Source organism: Hibiscus syriacus, unplaced genomic scaffold, assembly GCF_006381635.1.
Source record: "Hibiscus syriacus cultivar Baekdansim isolate YM2019G1 unplaced genomic scaffold, ASM638163v2 tig00110505_pilon, whole genome shotgun sequence".
In the NCBI taxonomy this organism is placed as follows: domain Eukaryota; kingdom Viridiplantae; phylum Streptophyta; class Magnoliopsida; order Malvales; family Malvaceae; genus Hibiscus; species Hibiscus syriacus.
The window spans coordinates 2,703,618-2,723,816 of record NW_024062765.1 but is presented as its reverse complement, the minus strand read 5'-3'; the positions used below and the strand labels follow the sequence as shown (position 1 = coordinate 2,723,816).

The 20,199-nt window shown below is 33.8% G+C and overlaps 1 protein-coding gene and 1 long non-coding RNA gene across 2 annotated transcripts; one reads left to right on the top strand and one right to left on the bottom strand.

Annotated features, from left to right (window-relative positions):
• Positions 1-723: 723 nt before the first annotated feature.
• LOC120129988 (probable sucrose-phosphate synthase 4) lies at positions 724-7,775 on the bottom strand. Its single transcript, XM_039147355.1, is given in 27 exon segments — positions 724-1,126; positions 1,129-1,175; positions 1,259-1,331; positions 1,334-1,385; positions 1,557-1,724; positions 1,726-1,754; positions 1,757-1,785; positions 1,787-1,852; positions 1,854-2,040; positions 2,043-2,125; positions 2,127-2,287; positions 2,289-2,390; positions 2,719-2,787; positions 2,962-2,984; positions 2,987-3,014; positions 3,135-3,160; positions 3,163-3,249; positions 3,252-3,306; positions 3,408-3,459; positions 3,461-3,506; positions 3,509-3,536; positions 3,703-3,837; positions 4,072-4,700; positions 4,703-4,815; positions 4,912-5,138; positions 7,274-7,363; positions 7,460-7,775. Coding segments are annotated over 27 exon segments (3,084 nt in total). The 5' UTR covers positions 7,685-7,775; the 3' UTR covers positions 724-872.
• On the top strand, positions 2,257-2,955 carry LOC120129989. The gene is made up of 3 exons (XR_005516796.1): positions 2,257-2,392; positions 2,481-2,485; positions 2,732-2,955. It is a non-coding gene; the product is annotated as an uncharacterized LOC120129989 (long non-coding RNA).
• Positions 7,776-20,199: the final 12,424 nt, after the last annotated feature.

Genomic DNA, 20,199 nt, shown 5'->3' with positions numbered 1-20,199 from the left:
CATTTCTACTATTAGTACGTAGTACGTACGATTCCCACCAAATTATTTTATACTATATATGCTCTGGGTTCTGGCCTGTGTGTCTGCAGGCCCAACCCCAATTACATAATACAAAACAAAGGAATTTTTTCCACACATACTGATTTCATTTTCTTACTGATTTCATCCAAATTTTCTCAATTTCATTCATTTCTACCCTATTATTTACTCTTTCTTGATTTGTGATTGGAGGTTTTGTTTGTCACTGATTTCATTTTCTTACTGATTTCATCCAAATTTTCTCAATTTCATTCATTTCTGCCCTATTATTTACTCTTTCTTGATTTGATTGGAGGGTTTTGTTTGTCACAAACTGGTTGGCATTCCCAGTTCCTCCATAATTCTTTTGAAACGAACATCACAGAATCACAATAATTGGAGAATTTTTTAAAGTGCCAACAACCGCACCAGAGAGAATCTGAATGCCCTCCAATGGCTACATTGCTGCTCAGATTAAAAAATATAAAGATTAGTTCGTCACCATTAAGCTTCTCTTCGAAGAAGGAATCAAAGTTTGGTAGAATTCACTAGTAGCTGAATTTCTAGGTAAAAGCTTCAATTTTAGCTCATTTCATGATTGGTGTCAATCCTGCTGTTGATGTATGCTTTGATTTATACTGTATTTCATTTGCACCAATTTCCATATTTTAAAATATAAAAAAAAGATATGTTAAAAAAACTATAATAAAACGCTAGGTTTACATTATAAAACAATATTTCATTTTGCATCAATTTCTTATAAATTTATGTGTATTATTTTTAGATATTGCTGATTGATGTATATGCTTTGATATGTATTAGCTGCAACTTGCTAGTGGGTTAACTATAGAAGTTTATGCTCTAAGAACCATAAAAATGAGAGAATTATTTATCCCAAGAGTGTCCAAAGCTCCTGCTATATTATGGCCTTCACTGGTCTCTAAAGAGTTGATGTTAGGGTTGCCTTGGGGTACTGCATCTTCTATTTTGAAATTGTCTTCACTGCAAAGGAGCTTCTCACTGCCGTGTGCAACGGTACCTTTCAAAACTATGGTCTTGTTTAGGCCACCTAGCAGGTCCTCATAGTCGGTATCCCCTCGCTCCCCACAAATAAGACCAATTTCGAAAGATCAATTCCCCACCTTATCGAAAGATACCTGCATAGCACATGGACTCATTTAACTCTAGTTTTATTGCTTAGACTGTAGCAATGTTTTGGTGTAAAAGAATCTATTCTGACCTGAGTGCTTGCATTCTTGATGCAAATAAGGGCACCACATTTAACCTTGATGCCGCACGTGAGTAGACAAGATGCATCGGAAGCCTCTCATCCGAAGCCTCTGGCGAAGGTCATCTATTCTTTGAGGCTGCCACAACTTGGATTCATCAATTTATGTTTGGAATGCATGTTTTATTGGTAGTTCTCTAGTATTAGTACTAAGCATACTCACCTTTGCACCAGGTTTAATGCTATAAGAGTATTTTGAGTTGGTAGTTCTTTAGTATTAGTATTAGTGTTAACCAGAAAGCATACTCACCTTTGTACCAGGTTTGATGCTATAAGAGTAGCATCTGGAGCTACGTGCAGCTACATACTCGGTGATGTCTTCTACTCCATCTTCCATCTTAGCAAGCCTCATTGCCATTGACCTAACATTTTCACCTGGCCATCTGTACGCCATGTGAGCTTCATAGTCTGTATCTGCCCACCATATCCCTCCACGGATAGTACATTCACTTCCGCTATTACAGACCAAGCATCAAAATCTTCAATATTACTGAACTAGAACTCAATGCTTGCATAGTCTCTCCCAAACTTGACCCGGTTAGCAACAAAGCCTACCTTTCCTATGCCAACACATAAGCCCACATCTTTCATTACGTTCATGATTATTGCTGGGAAGGTCTCTGTAATTTCTCCATTATTGTCATAGCAATCAACTGCTATTGCACATAACATCTGTCTTCTACCCGGACTGTAGACAATGCTGGTGTTGCTATTGGAAGAAGCCATTTGAGTATGGCTTCAATGATTTTCTTCTGTCTGGCTGCTGCATCGACCTCTCCATTGAGTTTGATATCTCCCTCTATGGAAAATCTAAGAGATGTCTTCCACATCCCTTAAAGAGTCACTCATTGGTTCTTCAAGAATTTTCATGATCTCAAGACGGCTAGTCGGGTGGCGATTCCTGCAATGTTCAACATGTGAGAGGTCGTTACGACAGTGTTCTGTCCATGAAAAGCGGTGTATGTTTCTCAGGCCATTTTTTTCGGCACTCAGCCCATAGGTACTTGTCAGCAAGAAGCTTGAGGAGGGCATCTGCTATGGCTTTTTGATCATGTGGGTCAACAAGGAGGCCATTGTTAAGTACCTGTGAAAAAACTCTTGTTGTTATTATGTTAGAAACACGTCATTTACATTGGAAAAACATTGTACGTAAACTTGCCAAACCCTAGTAGAGTGAAGGTAGAGTAAGGATAGAGTTCCTCACAAGATTAGGCAAACTTCTATATGTTAACACTTCAGATTTGGCATTAATAGACAGCATGATTTTTATCAACCTTGTGGAGATTTCTGGGATTAGTAGATTTAAGGGTATTAAGCAACTATATTGATACTACATTGAAGCGCATATTCTTTCAGTAAGCTAATTATGACTTGTGCTGGAAGATAAAAAAAAAACTGTTGGCATATATTACATCTTACCTTCAGATATCCACTGGCCCACCATTTTTGGTGGCAACAACAGGTAGACCATAAGCTGCTGCCTGTGAGATGAAATAAAAATGAGAACTAATAATTATAGAACTCGTGATTACCTTGAATTCATTTACATGATCCTTAGAGCTCTGAAGTGGGTTATTTTTTAAATGCTTATTGTAGAAAGTATGATGTTACTATGATCCAGCTTACTCATAGCAACTCAAAACCTTTGTAGTTACCTCAATGACAGTAAGACCAAATGTTCCACCAGAGCTGGGTTGATGAAAACTCCCTTCAAGAATAGAGTTGCCGTAAAATGTCAATATTAACAGTTTTATGTTTGCAGAAAGACAACAGAGTGAAGAACAAGGCGTGGCGAAATTCTTAGCAAACGTACACTACATATATGTACCTTGGTCTTGGCAGCTAAGCGGTAATCTCAGGAACTTGTGATTGTTTGTGATGCTTGGGATAGGCCACTTGACCATATAGGTCATAACTATCTATGAGCTTTAGTACAGTAGTCACACAACTGAGCTGCTGTTGGACATGTCCTCAATATCTCTGTTTCCAAGTATCAATGTCTGTAACAATAGGATATAGTTTCAGTAAACAGACTAGTTGATGTTTATGATTATCTTACATATATAGTTGGATCCTGTTTTGAAGTCAAACTTAGTTTTACCAGGTTGGCCAATTCTCTGAGGGGCTGACACTCTCCAAAACCTTGAGTAATGTAGTAACATTTTCTTGGGGTCTGGACGAGACAATGCAAGTATGGTTGCTTGTGAGGATTTGTGAAAAACCGCATCTGCTTCGTAAAATCAGACCAGCTCATGTCATATCATATCAATAGTTTTAGTGCTCAAATATTTATCCTGTTTGGGTATGGCAATAGGTAAGATTCACTTATAACAATTGTATGTATTCATGACTAGAATTATCAGATCCAAATTGGGGGGGAGAGAATAGTGTCTGACCTCAGACCATATTTGAGGTAGATGTCCTTTGTTTTGAACTCTGTCGTTGGATCCAAGCAATGACTTGAGGTCGCTATCATTTTCCAATGAATCTTGTGTTGTAACATAGCTGAAGTCCATGCCTGGAGGTATGACCTAATATCATAAAAGAAGTTAAGAAAGTAATAATGTTGCTGCTAATTAAACTTTAACCGGTCAGTCTTTCTGCAAATGAATGTGATCATATGTTTACTAGAACTCGAAAGTAGTTGTACTCAGATAAAGTGCAGAGAATATAATTTGGTAGAAACAGTAGAATACAGAATTGTACTTTCTAGGAGTGGAAATATAATCTATGTATTGTTTATATTGCAGAGAATATGGGTGTACCACCATCCTTGGCATGTAACGCCCGAGGCAACTCACTCCACGCCGTCTCCTAACTCGAAGCTTCCTTTCTAACTTAAGATCAAAGCCATCATATAATCCCCATTGCTCTTCTATCTCTTGCCTTGTGCTGGTGACCACCATTTCAGCAGCATCCAGCCCCAACTCTTCACCCTCAATCCTCCTTATTATCTTGTATGTGGCATTTATGGCTTCCTTAGACAGCCTGCCTTGTTTAAGCAGCTGCTCAAACTTGTTCCGGCCAAGTGAGTGGCCTGTTAAAACCATAGGCACGTTTAAGGCCCCGGACAAGTGGGCTGCCACCTCTCCAGCATCAGCATAATGGCCATGAATCACGTAAGGCCATGCAGGTTTCCCCCCGTTGAGTTGGTCACCCAGAGCCCTCGCCATATTCACTATGTGGTTTAGAGCCCCATCAACAAATTCAGGAATATGAGGCCAAAGAGACTCTTTGGCTATGTACTTTTCACAAGGACCGCAAGGGATGCGGATAATATAGGCTCCACAACTTCCAGTAGCATCGGAAGGGCATGACAACATCTCTATAGGCTCACCATAGCTTGAATCTACTTCGGATGAGGTGATTTGTCTAGTCAGCAGATCCACCGATCAACCCCTTTGGTGTTCGCTAAAGCTCGAGCAAGTTCAACCACATATTTCACCTGCCCACCCGTATCAGAATCCCTTCCGAGCTCCATGTTTTCACCGCGGAGCAGCCCATGCATGCTGCACGCAATCAACAATCAGCAATCAGCAGGTAATGACCAATGACTTTTTCCATTATTAGACAAGTAAATAAATTTGGTGCCTTGGAACATTTACCTGATTAAGACAATGTAGAGATGTTTAGACTGCCTGTCATTATCATCAAACCAAATTTGCATGTCGGAGTTGATTCTTGATAGATCCTTGATCGGTTCTGAAATATTGGGATCACCCTTCTCTTTCTCGCCTTCGGACAACTCCGACAAGTCATCCGCAGCATCATTACGACCTTGCTCACGTTCAAGTCGTCGTTTTGCTAACCTTCGCGCATCATCCCATGCTATCTGCAAATAATCCTTATGCTCATTTCCTTCGGTATATACATACATAAACACATAAGTTTTCTTGCTTCTTTAAGACTATTGTCCAATTATCCCATATTTCCCCACCTGTACGTGCCAGTGTGCTTAATTATATATGTTTTATGAACACATTTGTGCAATAAAATCTTATCCAATTTGTAATTAATTGTAACATGATTTAATTATGTTAATTTATTAAAATATTTTTATATTTTAATTTTCCTTTTTTTCCTTTTGTATAGATAAATACAAAGAATAATAATAATTTATAATGCAATTTACATTAATATGTTAGTAAAACTAGTTTATAAAATATTGAATTAATTTATAATTTATTTTAATATCTTTCTTTCATTTTTCCCTATTCTTCTTTTGTGAATAAAAAATCAGTATAAAATAAATTACTCATGAAATATAAAGTTTTCTTTATATGACTTAAATGAGAATATATTATATTTATTTATTTGTATTTTTATAATAAATTGGTGCAAATAAGACTTATATTAATAATATGAAGTATTCATCTTTAAAATTAATTCAATTAATTGGTTATTCTTTTAGTGTCTGCTATTCGACAGTTTAATTGAATATTTGGTCAATCATGTATACGATTGTTGCGATGATTGTATTTATAATTTTCTCGTATAAAAATATAATTTTAAGAAAAAAAATATAAATTTAAAATAACTCAAAATTTTATAAAATAATGACTAAAAACTAATAAAGCAAAACAAAATAAAAATAAAAACTTTTTGGGTTAATTGACTAAAAGCCCAATAGTTACTAGGTTAAGAGTCAGGTTTAAATAGTGAGATTATTGTACACGAGGTTCCAAACTATGTTATTATTTTAAATTGATCCTTAAATTTTAAAATATTCTATTTTAACATCAAATTTTTATTATAGTTCTAATTAGGTCCTATAGTATTCCTCATCTACATACTATTTCAGATACTATTGATAAATAAGTTTCTCAACTAAATAATAACATGTGTCACAAATTAATTAGAATATATATTTTGATGAAATAAAAAAAATCGAATCTTGGGTTTCAAATCCAAGAGTGCTTCCAAGTTGTTTTCACTTCAATATCGATTCGTGTCAAGAATTAATATATTATATCTTATAGTTGTATTAAATTTCAATATAAATTAACTTTGATTTTATTTAGTTCGTATTAATATTGTAAATAATATAATATATTAAATTAAATTAAATTGTAGATAATAATTTTATAAAATTTCATTATTAATTACTATATATAACTTGTGAATATAATATTAAAATTTAGCATGCCTACAATATAGGTTAAAATTAAATATTTCACACAAAAAACACATATGCACATATTGAAATATAATTTGATTTTATTATACCTTTTATATTTATAATACTAAATGGATTTTATAATATCAAAATTAAAGTTAGTTTCTAATAGTTTTCATCAAATATAATTATTAGGTGAAGTTGAAATAGTGGACGAAGCTTTGAAGACATATAGACGAAGAGTGTTAAAATGTGAGAGTAATATGGCGCTGTAGCGAATCGAACCCACGCCAATCCCTTAATGAAAATTGGTTGTGCGCAATAGACACCTAACTTCGTAGACTATGCAATTCAGTCACTATCAAGCCCTTAAACGACCCGTTTACTTTATGGTGTTAAACTAAAAATATTTTACACAATTTAGGAGTAAAAAATGAACTTTTTTGACTCTTTATACGATCGTGTAAATTAAAAATGTTTGATTTTCCGTTCACAAGTTAAAGTAGAATTATCAAAATAAGTCTAATTCAGTATTTAATTTGTGACTAGTTTTACTTTTTTTATAATTAAAAAGATTCATATATTTAAAATAATTAGTAAAAAAATTCTTAAATATCATAAACAATTATTTAAAAAATAAAAATAGTAATGAACTGAAATATTAAATTTAGTTGTATTCAATTTGATTATATTTGATATTCGATTCTAGATTGATTATCACCCTTAATATAGAGAGAAGATAAAGAAATGAAAAGGAGTAGAAATAAATGGAAGTAAAGCAATATTAAGGGAAAGAGGAATATAATATACACGTGAGGAACAGAGAAGAAGGAAAGGAAAAGGATGGAGACCTGTTTCTTTTTGCGGGCAAGGTGCCAAATGCGCCAGCACATATTCTCGAGCCTGTTGGTGCGTTCACGGCTATTCCTGGTCGCTATTACCTGCACTCACGTTACCCACCCTTCGTTAACCCAATTCCTTCCATTAATGCATGCTGGAATACGAAAATGAGTTTAGAAGGAAAGTAATCAGTTTACCTTAACCCACGTCCTATGGAGGTCGGATTCATCGAAGCCGTTAATCACTTCTTCCACGAAGTACCTGGTCGGACTAAACGGCTTTTCTGCCTTCAGGAGCTGCTGCTGTTGCGTCGTCGGCTCTTGGAATTTCCCATTCTTCAACTTCCCATCATCCCTCTTATTCCCCGCATCCAGGATCGCTTCCAAGTACCCATTGATCCATTCGTTCCCTCTTCCTGCCATTTCTCTTCAGCTAATTTAATAGTAACTGATTATGAAATGGAGGAGGAGAAGATTTCTGCTGCCTCTTTCATCGGCCAAACTCAACAAAACCAAAGGCTCTTACTGCACTTATATATGTTTATTAGTTATGACGTTGAGAGTTTATTTCAAACTTGTGGAAGTCATAAGCCAATAAGCAAAAGCCTCATAATTTATATAACTAATAAGCATCGATTTGATTTTATAAAGTTTAATTTTTTTAAAATTTAGAATAAATTTAATAAAATAAAATATAGGTCTAAAAATAGAATTAGATTTAAAGTAAAAATCACGAATCAAGAGACCTAGAAGATAATGAAATTATTGTTATTTTTTGAAATCTCGGATTCAAGTATCATGAATGTTAGGAGTATGAACGTTGAAGATCAAATAATTAAAATCATATTTGAACAAATATTACCTTATTTATCTAAAATTAATAAAAAAATAAAATACAAAGTCTTCAACTCTACTCAAGTAATTATTATAATATCTCTATATTTAAAAGTAATTGCCGTAAAATTATTATATTTTTAAATGACAAAACCCACTCCACCTCGTGCCCATCCGAACTAATCTATCCAATATTCTTTCACTGAGATTGCAAAGCTTTTTTTCTTCTTTTTCTTTTTCGATGTAAACAGCCAAAAGTTCTTTAACTGACAAGAAAGAATCCATCACTTTATATATATTACTCATATTCATATATTCTTTCCCAAATTTTATTTATAAATTAAATATTTAAACATAATCATATCATAATCTCTTTCTGTGTATTACACTAAAAATATTAGTTTAGAAGCAGCCTGTATAATATTAGTTTGACACATCTAACTTAGGTTTTAGAATATATTTTTAATTAATTAGGATAAATACAAGATAGTATCTATTAAAAATAACTCTTAATCATTCGACATTGAACGGTCACACCACTAATATTCATGGTGTTCGAATCCGGAACCTCAAGAAATAACAATAATTCTTTCACAACCGAGATCACTTGATTCGTACTAGGTTTTAGAATGTCAGTTTGGATGCATGAAACCTAAATTTAACATTTGCCTTTAACTTAAAGGCAGTGAGCATATGAGCATCGGAACAAGAATAACCCAAGTTGGGAATGGCCGAAAGTGTGTGAAAAAGAATAAGAAGAAAGCAAGCAAGAATAATCCATTATTAAGGAAAAAGGTAAGATAAAGTTGAGGGGTGTAACGATTAATTCGATCACCAAATTAATTCGATCACCAACCGAACTAAATTAATCGAATTTTTTTCTTTAATCGTTAACCTAATCGAAATTTATTTAAAAATTATTAATCGAACCGAAATTTTTTTGGTTAATTCAGTCAATTTTTGAATTAACCGATTTTTTTTTTAAAATTTTTTAATTTATACAACAATTGAATATTTTTAATTAACCAAACAATTTACAATTAATTTAAACAATATCTAGATTTTTTAATTAATTAATATTGATTTAGGTTTAAAAGTTATTAGATCTTAAATTATTAATTGGATTTTAAATGATATGGGCTTAGCCTATGTGTTATATATAATATATTTATTATTTAAAATTTAATTTCGGTTAATTAATCGATTTCGAACCGAACTAACCGTTAATCGAATTCTAAAAAAATATTAATCATTCCTCAATGAACTAATTCGATTCGATCGGTTAATTCGGTTAAAACCGAAAAATAAACACCTCTAATAAAGTTGAGAAAAAAAGGAAAAGAAAGGGCAAGGAAGAAAGATATTAACGTATGGACTTTGGAATACCGAAGGTTACGTCGGGAACATGCAAGGGGAAGAAGATGGGGTTGGCTGCCACTTGGCTATCTTATGCCAAAACAATAATAATTTAATTCCCCATTGATTAATGCTAATGTAATATGAGGCTGAGGGAGAGATAAGATAGAGAATGAGAATCGGAAATGGTGTGGGTGTATATTCCAACGAATATCCCATTGGTTTTTTGCTTTCTTTCATTTCTGTCCGTCCAACTCCTTTTCTTTCCTCTATCCTCAATATTCCTATCACCCTCTATCCATGCAAGTTTTCATGCCCGGACTTCAATTTTGTCTAACTCCCAGATTTATTACACCGTTTTATTTTCAGTTAATTATATTACCCATTCATAAATTATGGCTTTTATTCTAAACTATTCTTTAAATTTTTAAATATTTCAAATTTATTCTTGTCGGAACTGTCCTTAAGTTTTTTATGGCTATGACGGAGAGCGATCCAACTTAATCTTGGGAAATGTTGGGTTTTAAAATAAATGCATAGATAACAAATTTGGAATCGCCATCGACATTTGGGTTAAGTAGGTCGAATACCTAAAAAACTCATTTAAAATAATTTTAAGAAAAATAATTTTAAAAGATGAAAAGTGGTCAATGTTTAACCAGAAATTCGTTTTGAAAAAAGGTTTGAGAGTCGATTATGCGTGGAGAATGATTAGCACCTCTACAGCGCCCGAAATCGGTACCTAAAGGATTATACGTCATCTGAATATTGAAATTGACAAATTTGAATATATATTTAAATTAAGATCATTTTCTTTATATAAATTAAAAGGGGTATTATTTTGTACGAATACTTCTCGAAAATACCTTCATTGTTAGTTAAGGGGCATTTTCATGGATGCTCCATACAAGATAATGTTGTCTTAATTTAGGAAATGGAACAAAATAACAATCTATATACAAAACTAATTATACGTACATAATCATTTAATAGGAAGAACAAACATATATTATGAAGTATAAATACAAAACGTAAAAGAAAACAAAAATGTATTTATCCTATATTAGTTTTACCCTAAAGTTTCAGTGGCCAAAGAGTAATTAATCCAAAACCCTTTGTATTTAAACTTAATATTATTCTTAGTCTAAAACTAAAAATAAATTAAAGAGAATTAAAACCTAAAAGATCTAACCTAAAATCTAACTAATTAAAGAAAAGTTAAACCTAAAGTAAAGTCAATTAGCAATTAAAATTAAAATCAAATAAATGAGATTAACACGTAAAAATGATAAGATAAAATCATCAATGCAAATTAGTAAAAAAATAACCAATAATTCATAAATGACAAAATGAATTTATTAAACTAAATTAATATCAGACCTAATTAATAAAATAATTATTCTAGAGACAAAATAAAAAAAATACCCAATCAATGACCTAATTTAAACTAATTATAAAAATCTCATATTGACTAAATTGAAGTAAATGCAAATTAAACATGCAAAATTGGCTTTATGATAGTGATAAAGTCTAAAGATTTTAGAGAGATGGCAGAAGGTGTTTCTTCTAGTTGGTGCTTCAAAGACTTTTGAAATTAAAACAGAGGCCCTCTCTATTCTTATGCAGTAGCAACAAAAACTAAATTCATTTGGGAAGAGATACGGGTCAAACGTGACAAGGTTTCATGGCACAAGCGAATTTGGTTTCCCCTCCACATCCCTAAATTCAACATTATTACTTGGATGGTTATCCTGGATAAACTCTCAACCAGGGAAAGACTCACTCGTATGGGAATTGCCACTGTTGGTTCTTGAGTTTTATGCAACGAGGCCCTTGAATCGAGAAACCATTATTGTTGACTATACAACAACAATTACCCTATGGAAAGCAAATTTAAACCTTAATCACTTGACCAAGCCTCTTATGTCATGGGAATATGCTTGCATGGGCTTCTACAACTTGGAAAGGTAAATCACTCCTTACCTCCATCTTGAAGATTGCTTGGTGTGCTTTCATTTACATTGTTTGGGAGGAAAGAAATAGAAGATATTCCAAGGAAGGGCTCGAACGGTTGAAGAGATGGTAAGCTTCATAAAGGAGATTGTTGGTACTCATCTTAGAAATAGAGATCTTAATAGACTTGATAATGTTAATATTTTTCTCTGTAACAATTGGGGTATAGGCTAACCATTTTTTTATTGTAAATAGCTTGTCTTCGTTCCTTGATTGGGATGTTTTTGTATTGAACTCTTCTATTGGATAATAAAATTTTTTACTTATCCAAAAAAATATGTCTAAATTAGAGGGGATAAAGCATAATTTTTCAATTTTTTTAAACATAAAATATTATAACATACGAAATCTGAATAATTACAAAATCGAGACAGCAAAATTTAATTAAAAACAAACATAACACAACATGTGACTAAGTTAGAAAAACGCTAAACATTTGGTGACCTTAACCAAATTATCCCTAATTAACTTATATAAAAATCTAAATTTAGGTTAAGAAACCCTAATATAATCATTTTCTCAGACGTTTCTCACCTCTCTTGTTCCCCGTTCTCTCATCCTCTTTGCTCGACCGGGAGCCACAAAGGCCTTACACCCACAACGGCCATCGATTTGGTGGCCACTCCAAGCTCCGTAACTACTCAACACTCAGGCTGACATAAACCCTCTCATGCTTCGACCACATTGAGGACCTCCTCAAACCTTCGAACGAAATCTAGAACCCCGGTTTAGGGTAAAACCCACAAAACCAAGACTCCCTTTGCCTTAAATCAATGCTCACGTCTCCGACCACCACCCATGGTGGTTGGTTCACTAAAATAAACCCCTAAAACCCGAGGTTATCCCATCTCTTTCTCCTGAAACACTAAATGGAGCCTCCCAAAAGCTCTAAATCGACATGCAAGGCCTAAACGACCAAATGATTCAACCCTTTGAATACCCTCCCCGGCGATAAGCGACCGACGACTCTCAACCGACCAAGGTAATAGAACTAGAACTATCTCCTTTTCCCTTTTTTTTAGTTTTGAAATCTTGCTAACAAAGGAACAAATATATATTTTTTACCATGACAATGCTCTGTTTTGTGTTGTGGGGTTGATAATCGAAAGAAAAAATGGGAAATGTGTTGCTTCATTCGAATGAAGAAAAGGACTCTCTGTATTGCTTCTACTTCCCTTCGAAAATGGTGGGATTACACTCTGTTTTTTAAAAAGAAGTGTCCCCTTCGAAATGAAAAAAAGGTCCCCTACTTACATTGATTTTCCACTGAGAAAATGGGGTAGAGAAAATGGTAGCCGAGATACCCCATTTTCCCTATTGTTTTCCCCTATTGTACATTTCTCTATGGGTTTTTAATACCCGGTTATAAATAATTTCCCCAAAAATTTCTTTACTGGTCGTTCTCTCCTTGGTTGTTGCTGATAAAAAACAGTCTCATTTTCATATTTATTTGTTATGTGTGATTTGTTAAAAGGAGGAGATCTTCATCTCTTCTGATTTTTGCTTCTTCTTACAGGTAATGCTCTGGCCTAGGTGTTCAGTGGTTCAGTTACTGATCGAGCGGGCGTGGCAGAGTGTAGCAGCGGATATTCAGTGGGCTTTGGGGTTTGGTTTTCCTTTTTTTTTTTTTGAGTTTTGGGCTTTAATTGTTACTGGTGGTAACTTGCATAGAAAGGATTAGGGTTTGGTATTATCAATTGGTTGTTGGGTTTAGTTTTGGGCTCGATTGGGCTTATTGTAAAGGTCTGGACAAAAACTCGTGTCTACAGCTACCCTTCTTTGTACATTCTTGTGTTAACAAGAATATGACAAAGACGAAGAGACAATAAGTTTTTATCCGATCGAATCTATGCTCTAAAGTCTCATGAGAGATCTGTTCCACTGTTTCTCCAATGTAGATTAGGTCGAGAAACGTTGACTCATTTCACTATTCTTCAGGGAAGATTAAATCGAGGTAGACTTGTTCCATTGCCACTCAGGGAAAATCAAATCTTGAAAGAAAGAGATTTGTTTCGCTTCTTCTTGAGGAAAATCATATCTGGGGAAGTTAATTCATTCCATTGTTCTTCAGGGAAGATTGAATCGAGTTTGAATCGTTTTTCTTATCTTCAAGAATATTAAATCTGAAAATTAAACATTAACCCTTGTTAGTATGTGTTTGAGAATTTGAAAACATCATACTTGAAAATCTTGGGAGGATAATCTTTGGAAAGTGATTTCTCTTATGGGAACTTGTATTGCAGCCACCAAATATGGGAACTTGAGTTTCAGTTGAACCTCTCCCCTTTTGAGACTTTGAATTGGTTATTTTCAAAAAAAAAAATCATTTTTTAGAAAAGATTTTAACGAGAAACTTTGGAAATTCCCTTTTTACTTTTTAAAAACTTCAATTTTCAGATTTAAATGAGAAACTTTTCTTATTTTTTTGGAAAAAAAACATGTGAAACTCATGCCCGAAGATCTTATGGATGGCCCGAAAGACTTACCATCTTGCTCGAAAGGCTTATAGATAACCCAAAAGATTTATGCATCATGCTTGAAAGACTTACTGATGGCCGAATGACTTACCAATTTTGGGAATATTTTACTAGGTAAGAAACTTTTTTTACTTTTCAAAAATTTCAATTTTCAGATTTAAGTGAGAAACTTTTCTCATTTTTCGAGAGACATATGATAACATCCTCCCAGAAGGTCTTATGGATTGCCCGAATAACTTATCATCTTGCTCGAAAAACTTACATATGACCCAAATGATTTAAGCTTCATGCTCGAAGACTTACTGATGGCCCGAAGGACTTACTAATTTTGGAAATAGTTTACTAAATAAGAAACTTTTATTACTTTTCAAAAATTTTAATATTTAGATTTAAATGAGAAATTTTTCTCATTTTTAACCTATAAAATGATTTAGTGGTCGGGAAACATGGCCAGCTTCAAAGTAACGCTTCTTCTATGGATTGGCCCCCCGTTCTTCAAGTTCTGCCTTTCTAAACATGATTCCCTACATTTAAGGTTTAAATTCTAGCTTTCATTAGTTGGGATTTTGACATCATATATCTTCTCTTTTCACGGAAGATCTGTAAAAACCATGCGTTTATGTGTGAAACGCGAATGCAATTAAATGTAACAATGTAATACACTTTTTTTTATGCAAATGATGTAACATCCCAAACTCCAGGTTAGTAACCAATTTGAAATTTTTAAAATTTTACGATCAAATTAAATAAATTGGAAAGTTCATTGACTTAATTGAAATATTTTGTATAGGATTACATAGCAAAGAGGGGAAGTTGGAAGGGCATATTGGTCATTAGACAAGGAAAATAATTAATAATTTGTTATGGTTATATTATAACCACGTGGAGTTTGTGGGAGGCAAAAACAAAGATTTCCAAAGCTTTCTTTCTCCTTCAACCGTGAACCCATTTGGAAAAAGGTGAGTTTCATGTTAGTTGATTATTTATTAAAGCTTGATTTATGTTCTTTAGGTAATACTTAAGCTTAAGGAAAACTTAATATTTCTTAAAACCAAAATATGAAGGAGTCAGGGCGGATTTAATATAAGAGGTGTTTAAGTGAAATTGTGAAAAAGGAGTTGGTAAATGAAGTTTGAGATTAAATTTGATTTGTCATCAGTTAGAATAAGAAGTATTAAGTTCTAGGAATGAAATTAGAACATATTGGAAATTTAGTAAGATTATTGGTTTCAAAATTTATGATGAGATATTAAAGATGATGTTGTGTTATACGGATATAAGATGGTTTGAGTAAGTGTAGTTGGGCTTAATGGTATGAAATGAGTTTAAAATTAAAGGTTTAGGTAGATTCTGGTAAATTTTCGGGTTAAGGAATGAATTCTGGGCAAGGGTTATCAGTATTGTTCTTTTAGTACCAATACTTCAAAGAGAAAAATGGGTGATATATGGGTATGGGTATCGATACTGAATGAACAGTATCAATACCATCATTAAAATGTGGATAAATTATTCAAGGAAAATCGATACCGAATGGATAATATCGATACCAAGGGTACATATACCATTAGGCGGGTACCGATACCATTTTTGAAATGGAATTGTAGAACCGGAAAATGGTATCGATACCAAAGCACAGTATCAATACCACAATAAAAGAAGTATCGGTACTATACTTTGGGTACCAATACTATTCAAAGTGAAAATCTAAATTGAGTACTTCTTTTAGCTTAGGTTATTGATGATCTAATTATAGTGCTTAGAATTATGATATTTGTTTCAAAAGTATAATTGTGTAGATATAGAACATAAGCAAGTTACAGAACAGTCGACGAGTCAAGATCGATCAAGAGAGATTTATAAAGAGTTATATAAGTTGTTGGGACTAAGTGAGGCTAAGGTGAGTGCATATTATAGTATAGATGTTGTTTTATGGAAATAAGACTTGTAATAAATCTATTTCCTATGTTTGATTTCATGGTTCCATAGTTATGAACATGTAGATGTTATGATTATTATGAGTACATGCATAAGTGACATATGTATATATGTTATGTTATATGTTATATTATCCATGTAAACATAACAGAATAAAACATAAGCTACATGATATGATATAAGTGATTATATGCACATATGATACATGTTATGAGACATGACATATGTGATTATATGAGAAATGATATGAGTTATATGAGTACATGTATATGTGTGATGATTTGGTTGACTATGTGAACATGTAAAACATATAAGTGATAAAGCCTATGTTATGTGATGTGAGAGATGTGGGTATAATTGACATGCCAAGAGTCGAGGGTTCTACGAGATCATTCGAGACATATATGTGGTCCTTCGGGATAACTCTACGAGGTTCTTCGGGATAATTTTATATGGCACTCAGTGTAAATTTATACGAGCTGTGGTAACAGAATTTGTGCACAACCTCAATGCACTCACATACCTTAAGTTCTCAGTATGTACATGGGCTAATAAAAGATATAATGTGAAATTATATTGAATAAGGTGATAGATTATGACTAGTTAAATTCATGTCCCTGTATGTTCTTGTTAAGTAGATAGATGATGATTGTTATTACACTTTAATATTATTGAATTGCATGCTCATGAATTAAGTATTGCATTATTGTATTATATGTCTTACTAAGTTTGTGACTTAGCGTATGATTGTTTCACATGTAGGTTCAAAGAATCAAAGGGATCCCAGTTAGAACAAGCGGCAAGACAATATACATGGACTGAAGATTAGATCAGAATTAATTTAAGCAGTTGGTACTTTTGTTATATGTTATTTTGTTGGTATGTAAATAAAAAGCTTAAATTAAGTGTTATCTGATCGATTTGTAAATATTTTTTATGGTATTTATGTAAGAAATAACAATTTTATTTTAATACAAGTTTAAAATTTTAATTATTTTGTAAAAGTAATTGTTTTGAAAAGTAAATGTGATACCTCATATTCATATCCGGGTCGGGTACAAGTTAGGGTGTTATATTTAATGGTATCAGAGCTATGGTTTAATCGATTCTAGGCATAAACCGAAGTCCAGAGTGTATTTAAAAGTATACATGCCAACAAAATAGTGAGAACTTCTGATCTGATAGAGTAACGAGTATGTTGTTTTGCTAATAGAGTTATATGATTATGTCTTTTTAAATGTCTGAATACGAGAGCTCCCGAAGCGAAGCGGGAGATGATAGACTGGAAGGAAGTAGTAATTCATCTGCTCTGTCCAGACAAAGTGAAGAACATATACCTCAAGGAGTGCCTGTACAAGATCAAGGAGCGTTCTTTAGGACGTTGGACGCTATCTTGATGCGTTTCCAACCTCCTTCTCCTTCAACCATTAGGATGAATGTAGTAAAAGAGTTGAAAGTAAGAGCTCCAGAATTTAAGGGTGAAGCCGATGAAGGTTCTGTTGCTGCAGACCTTTGGCTTAATGATGTGAAGATAATGTTAGATAGACTCCACTGTTCTGAGGTAGAGAAACTAGATGGAGTGGTCTCATTACTTCGTGGACAAATGTCACCATGAGAATGACAAGTAACCAAGTGGCATGGTCCTTGTTCTTAGAGGAATTCAAGCACAAGTATATGAGACCAGTTTATCGGCAAATGAAGCAAGAGTTTTTGATCCTGAAGCAATTGAATTGCACTGCGTATGAATACGAATGTGAGTTCAACAAGTTAAGTCGTTTTACGATCGAACTTATTCCAACCGAGAATGATATATGTGAATGGTTTGTTGAGGGCTTACGTTCGATATTGAAAGAAATGTTGATTATTTTGAATCTTTCCTCGTTCCAGGAAGTGGTTAATCGTGCTAAAGCTCTAGAGAAAGCTCAGAATGAGAGATTTGGAGAACAAAAAGCTCAGATGTCCAAGAGAACGAGTGCTTCATCGAGTTCTACACCATCAAAGAGGGACATAGATTCTGGTTTTCGATTTTAGGTGAGGTCTGAGTTAATTGCATCCTTTGCTAGAGGATCAAATCTGATGAGAGCCAGATAGACTCAATCTGTAGGGTATGGAGCTGGGAGGTCTAATCGAGGTCAAGCTAGACAGTGACAACTTTGTGGAATGAGTCATACCGGAATATATTGAGTAATCTCTGGAGCTTGTTTTCGATGTAAGGACATTGGACATTTTATATGGGATTATCCAATAATGGCTAAAGAACCTGCACAGTCGAAGCGATCTGCTTCGATATCTCAGAGAAGAATAAGAAGAAGAAGAGGTAGAGGAAGAAATCAACCTAAATCCTCTACTCAACAGGAAGTGCGCTCGAGTACTCGAGTTTACAATCTAATGACTAATGAAGACCGTGATGATCCGAAGATTATTGCAGGTACTTTCCAATTGTATGATAAATATGTTTTGGTATTTATTGATCCGGGTTCAACTTATTCATACATTAATAGTAAATTGGTGAGAGAGTTGATAATTCAACTAGAAACAACAATTAGTGAAGTGATAGTGACCAAGCCATTAGGGCATAGTGCTCGGGTAAATCATATATGTCGAGGGTGTCACATAAGGATTCAGGGAATTGAATTCCCTGCTAATATGATGGAATTACCCTTTGATGAATTCGAGGTGATACTGGAATGGACTGGTTATATCATTATCATGCTAACGTTGATTGTAGATTAAAGAGGGTAACATTGATCAGTTCAGAAGGATTAGAAGTTATAGTGTTTAGTGGCAGATTTAATCCATTAGAAAATGTAATATCAATATTGTCGGCTAAGAAATTATTGTTGCAAGGATGTCAAGGTTTCCTTACTAATATGATGGATACTCGAGCTGAGAAGAAATGACTAGAAGAAATTTCTACAGTTAGAGAGTTTCCAGATGTCTTTCCTGCTGAGTTGCCAGGATTACCTCCAGACATGGAGGTTGAATTTCAAATTGAGGTATTGCATGGAACAGCCCCGATTGCAATGGCACCTTATCGAATGGCTATGAAATAATTGCACGAGTTAAAGATCTAGTTGCAAGAAATGTTAGATAATGGATTTATAATACCAAGTGTGTCGTCTTGGGGAGCTCCAGTATTGTTTGTTTAGAAGAAACATGGTTCAATGAGTCTCTGCATTGATTATCGACAGCGCAACAAGGTGACCATAAAGAATAAGTATCCCTTCCCAAGAATTGATGACTTGTTTGATCAGTTAAAGGGAGCTTCAGTCTTTTCTAAGATTGATTTGCATTCTGGGTATCATCAGTTGAAGATTCAAGATAGAGAAATTCCAAAGATGGCTTTCAGGATAAGGTATAGCCATTATGAGTTTATTATTATGTCATTTGGGTTTACTAATGCACCTGTTGCGTTTATGGATTTAGCGAATAGAGTATTTCAGCCCTACCTTGATAAGTTTGTAGTTGTCTTCATTGATGACATTTTGGTATATTCAAAGTTTAATGAGGAACATGGTGGGCATCTCAGGATAGTTTTGCAAACTTTACGAGATATGAAGTTATATGCCAAGTTATCTAAATGTGAGTTTTGGTTAAATGAGGTAGCATTTCTTGGGCATGTAATTTCTGTAGAGGGGATTTGAGTTGATCCTCAAAAGATCAAAACTATTTTAGATTGGGAAATTCCAAAGAATGTGTTTGAAGTTTAGAGTTTCTTGGTTCTTGCAGGTTATTATCGAAGGTTCATTAAGAATTTTTCGATGATAGCTTTCCCTTTGACAAGATTAATGAGGAAGAATGTACCTTTTGTAAAGACATCTGAATGTCAAGAGAATTTTGAAGCATTAAAGAGAATTTTGACAGAAGCTCCAATGTTGGTTCAACCTTAATTAAGTAAGAACTTTTTGGTTTACAGTGACGCGTCCTTAGTGGTTTGGGATGTGTACTGATGCAAGAAGGGAAAGTGGTGGCTTATGCCTATAGACAATTGAAACCGCATGAGAAGAATTATCTGACACATGATTTGGAGTTAGATACAGTAGTGTTCGCTCTCAAGATATGGCGTCACTACTTATATGGTGAACGATGTTACATTTATATGGATCATAAAAGCTTGAAGTATCTGATGACTCAGAAAGAGTTAAATCTGCGAAAATGAAAGTAGATCGATCTTCTTAAATATTATGATGTAATTATTGATTTAGATCCTGGAAAAGCAAATGTGGTAGCTGATGCACTAAGTTAGAAAACGTTCCCAGCCATACGAGATTTAGATGCAAGGTTGTCATTGAATGGAGATGGTGTTTTATGTACAAAATTGAA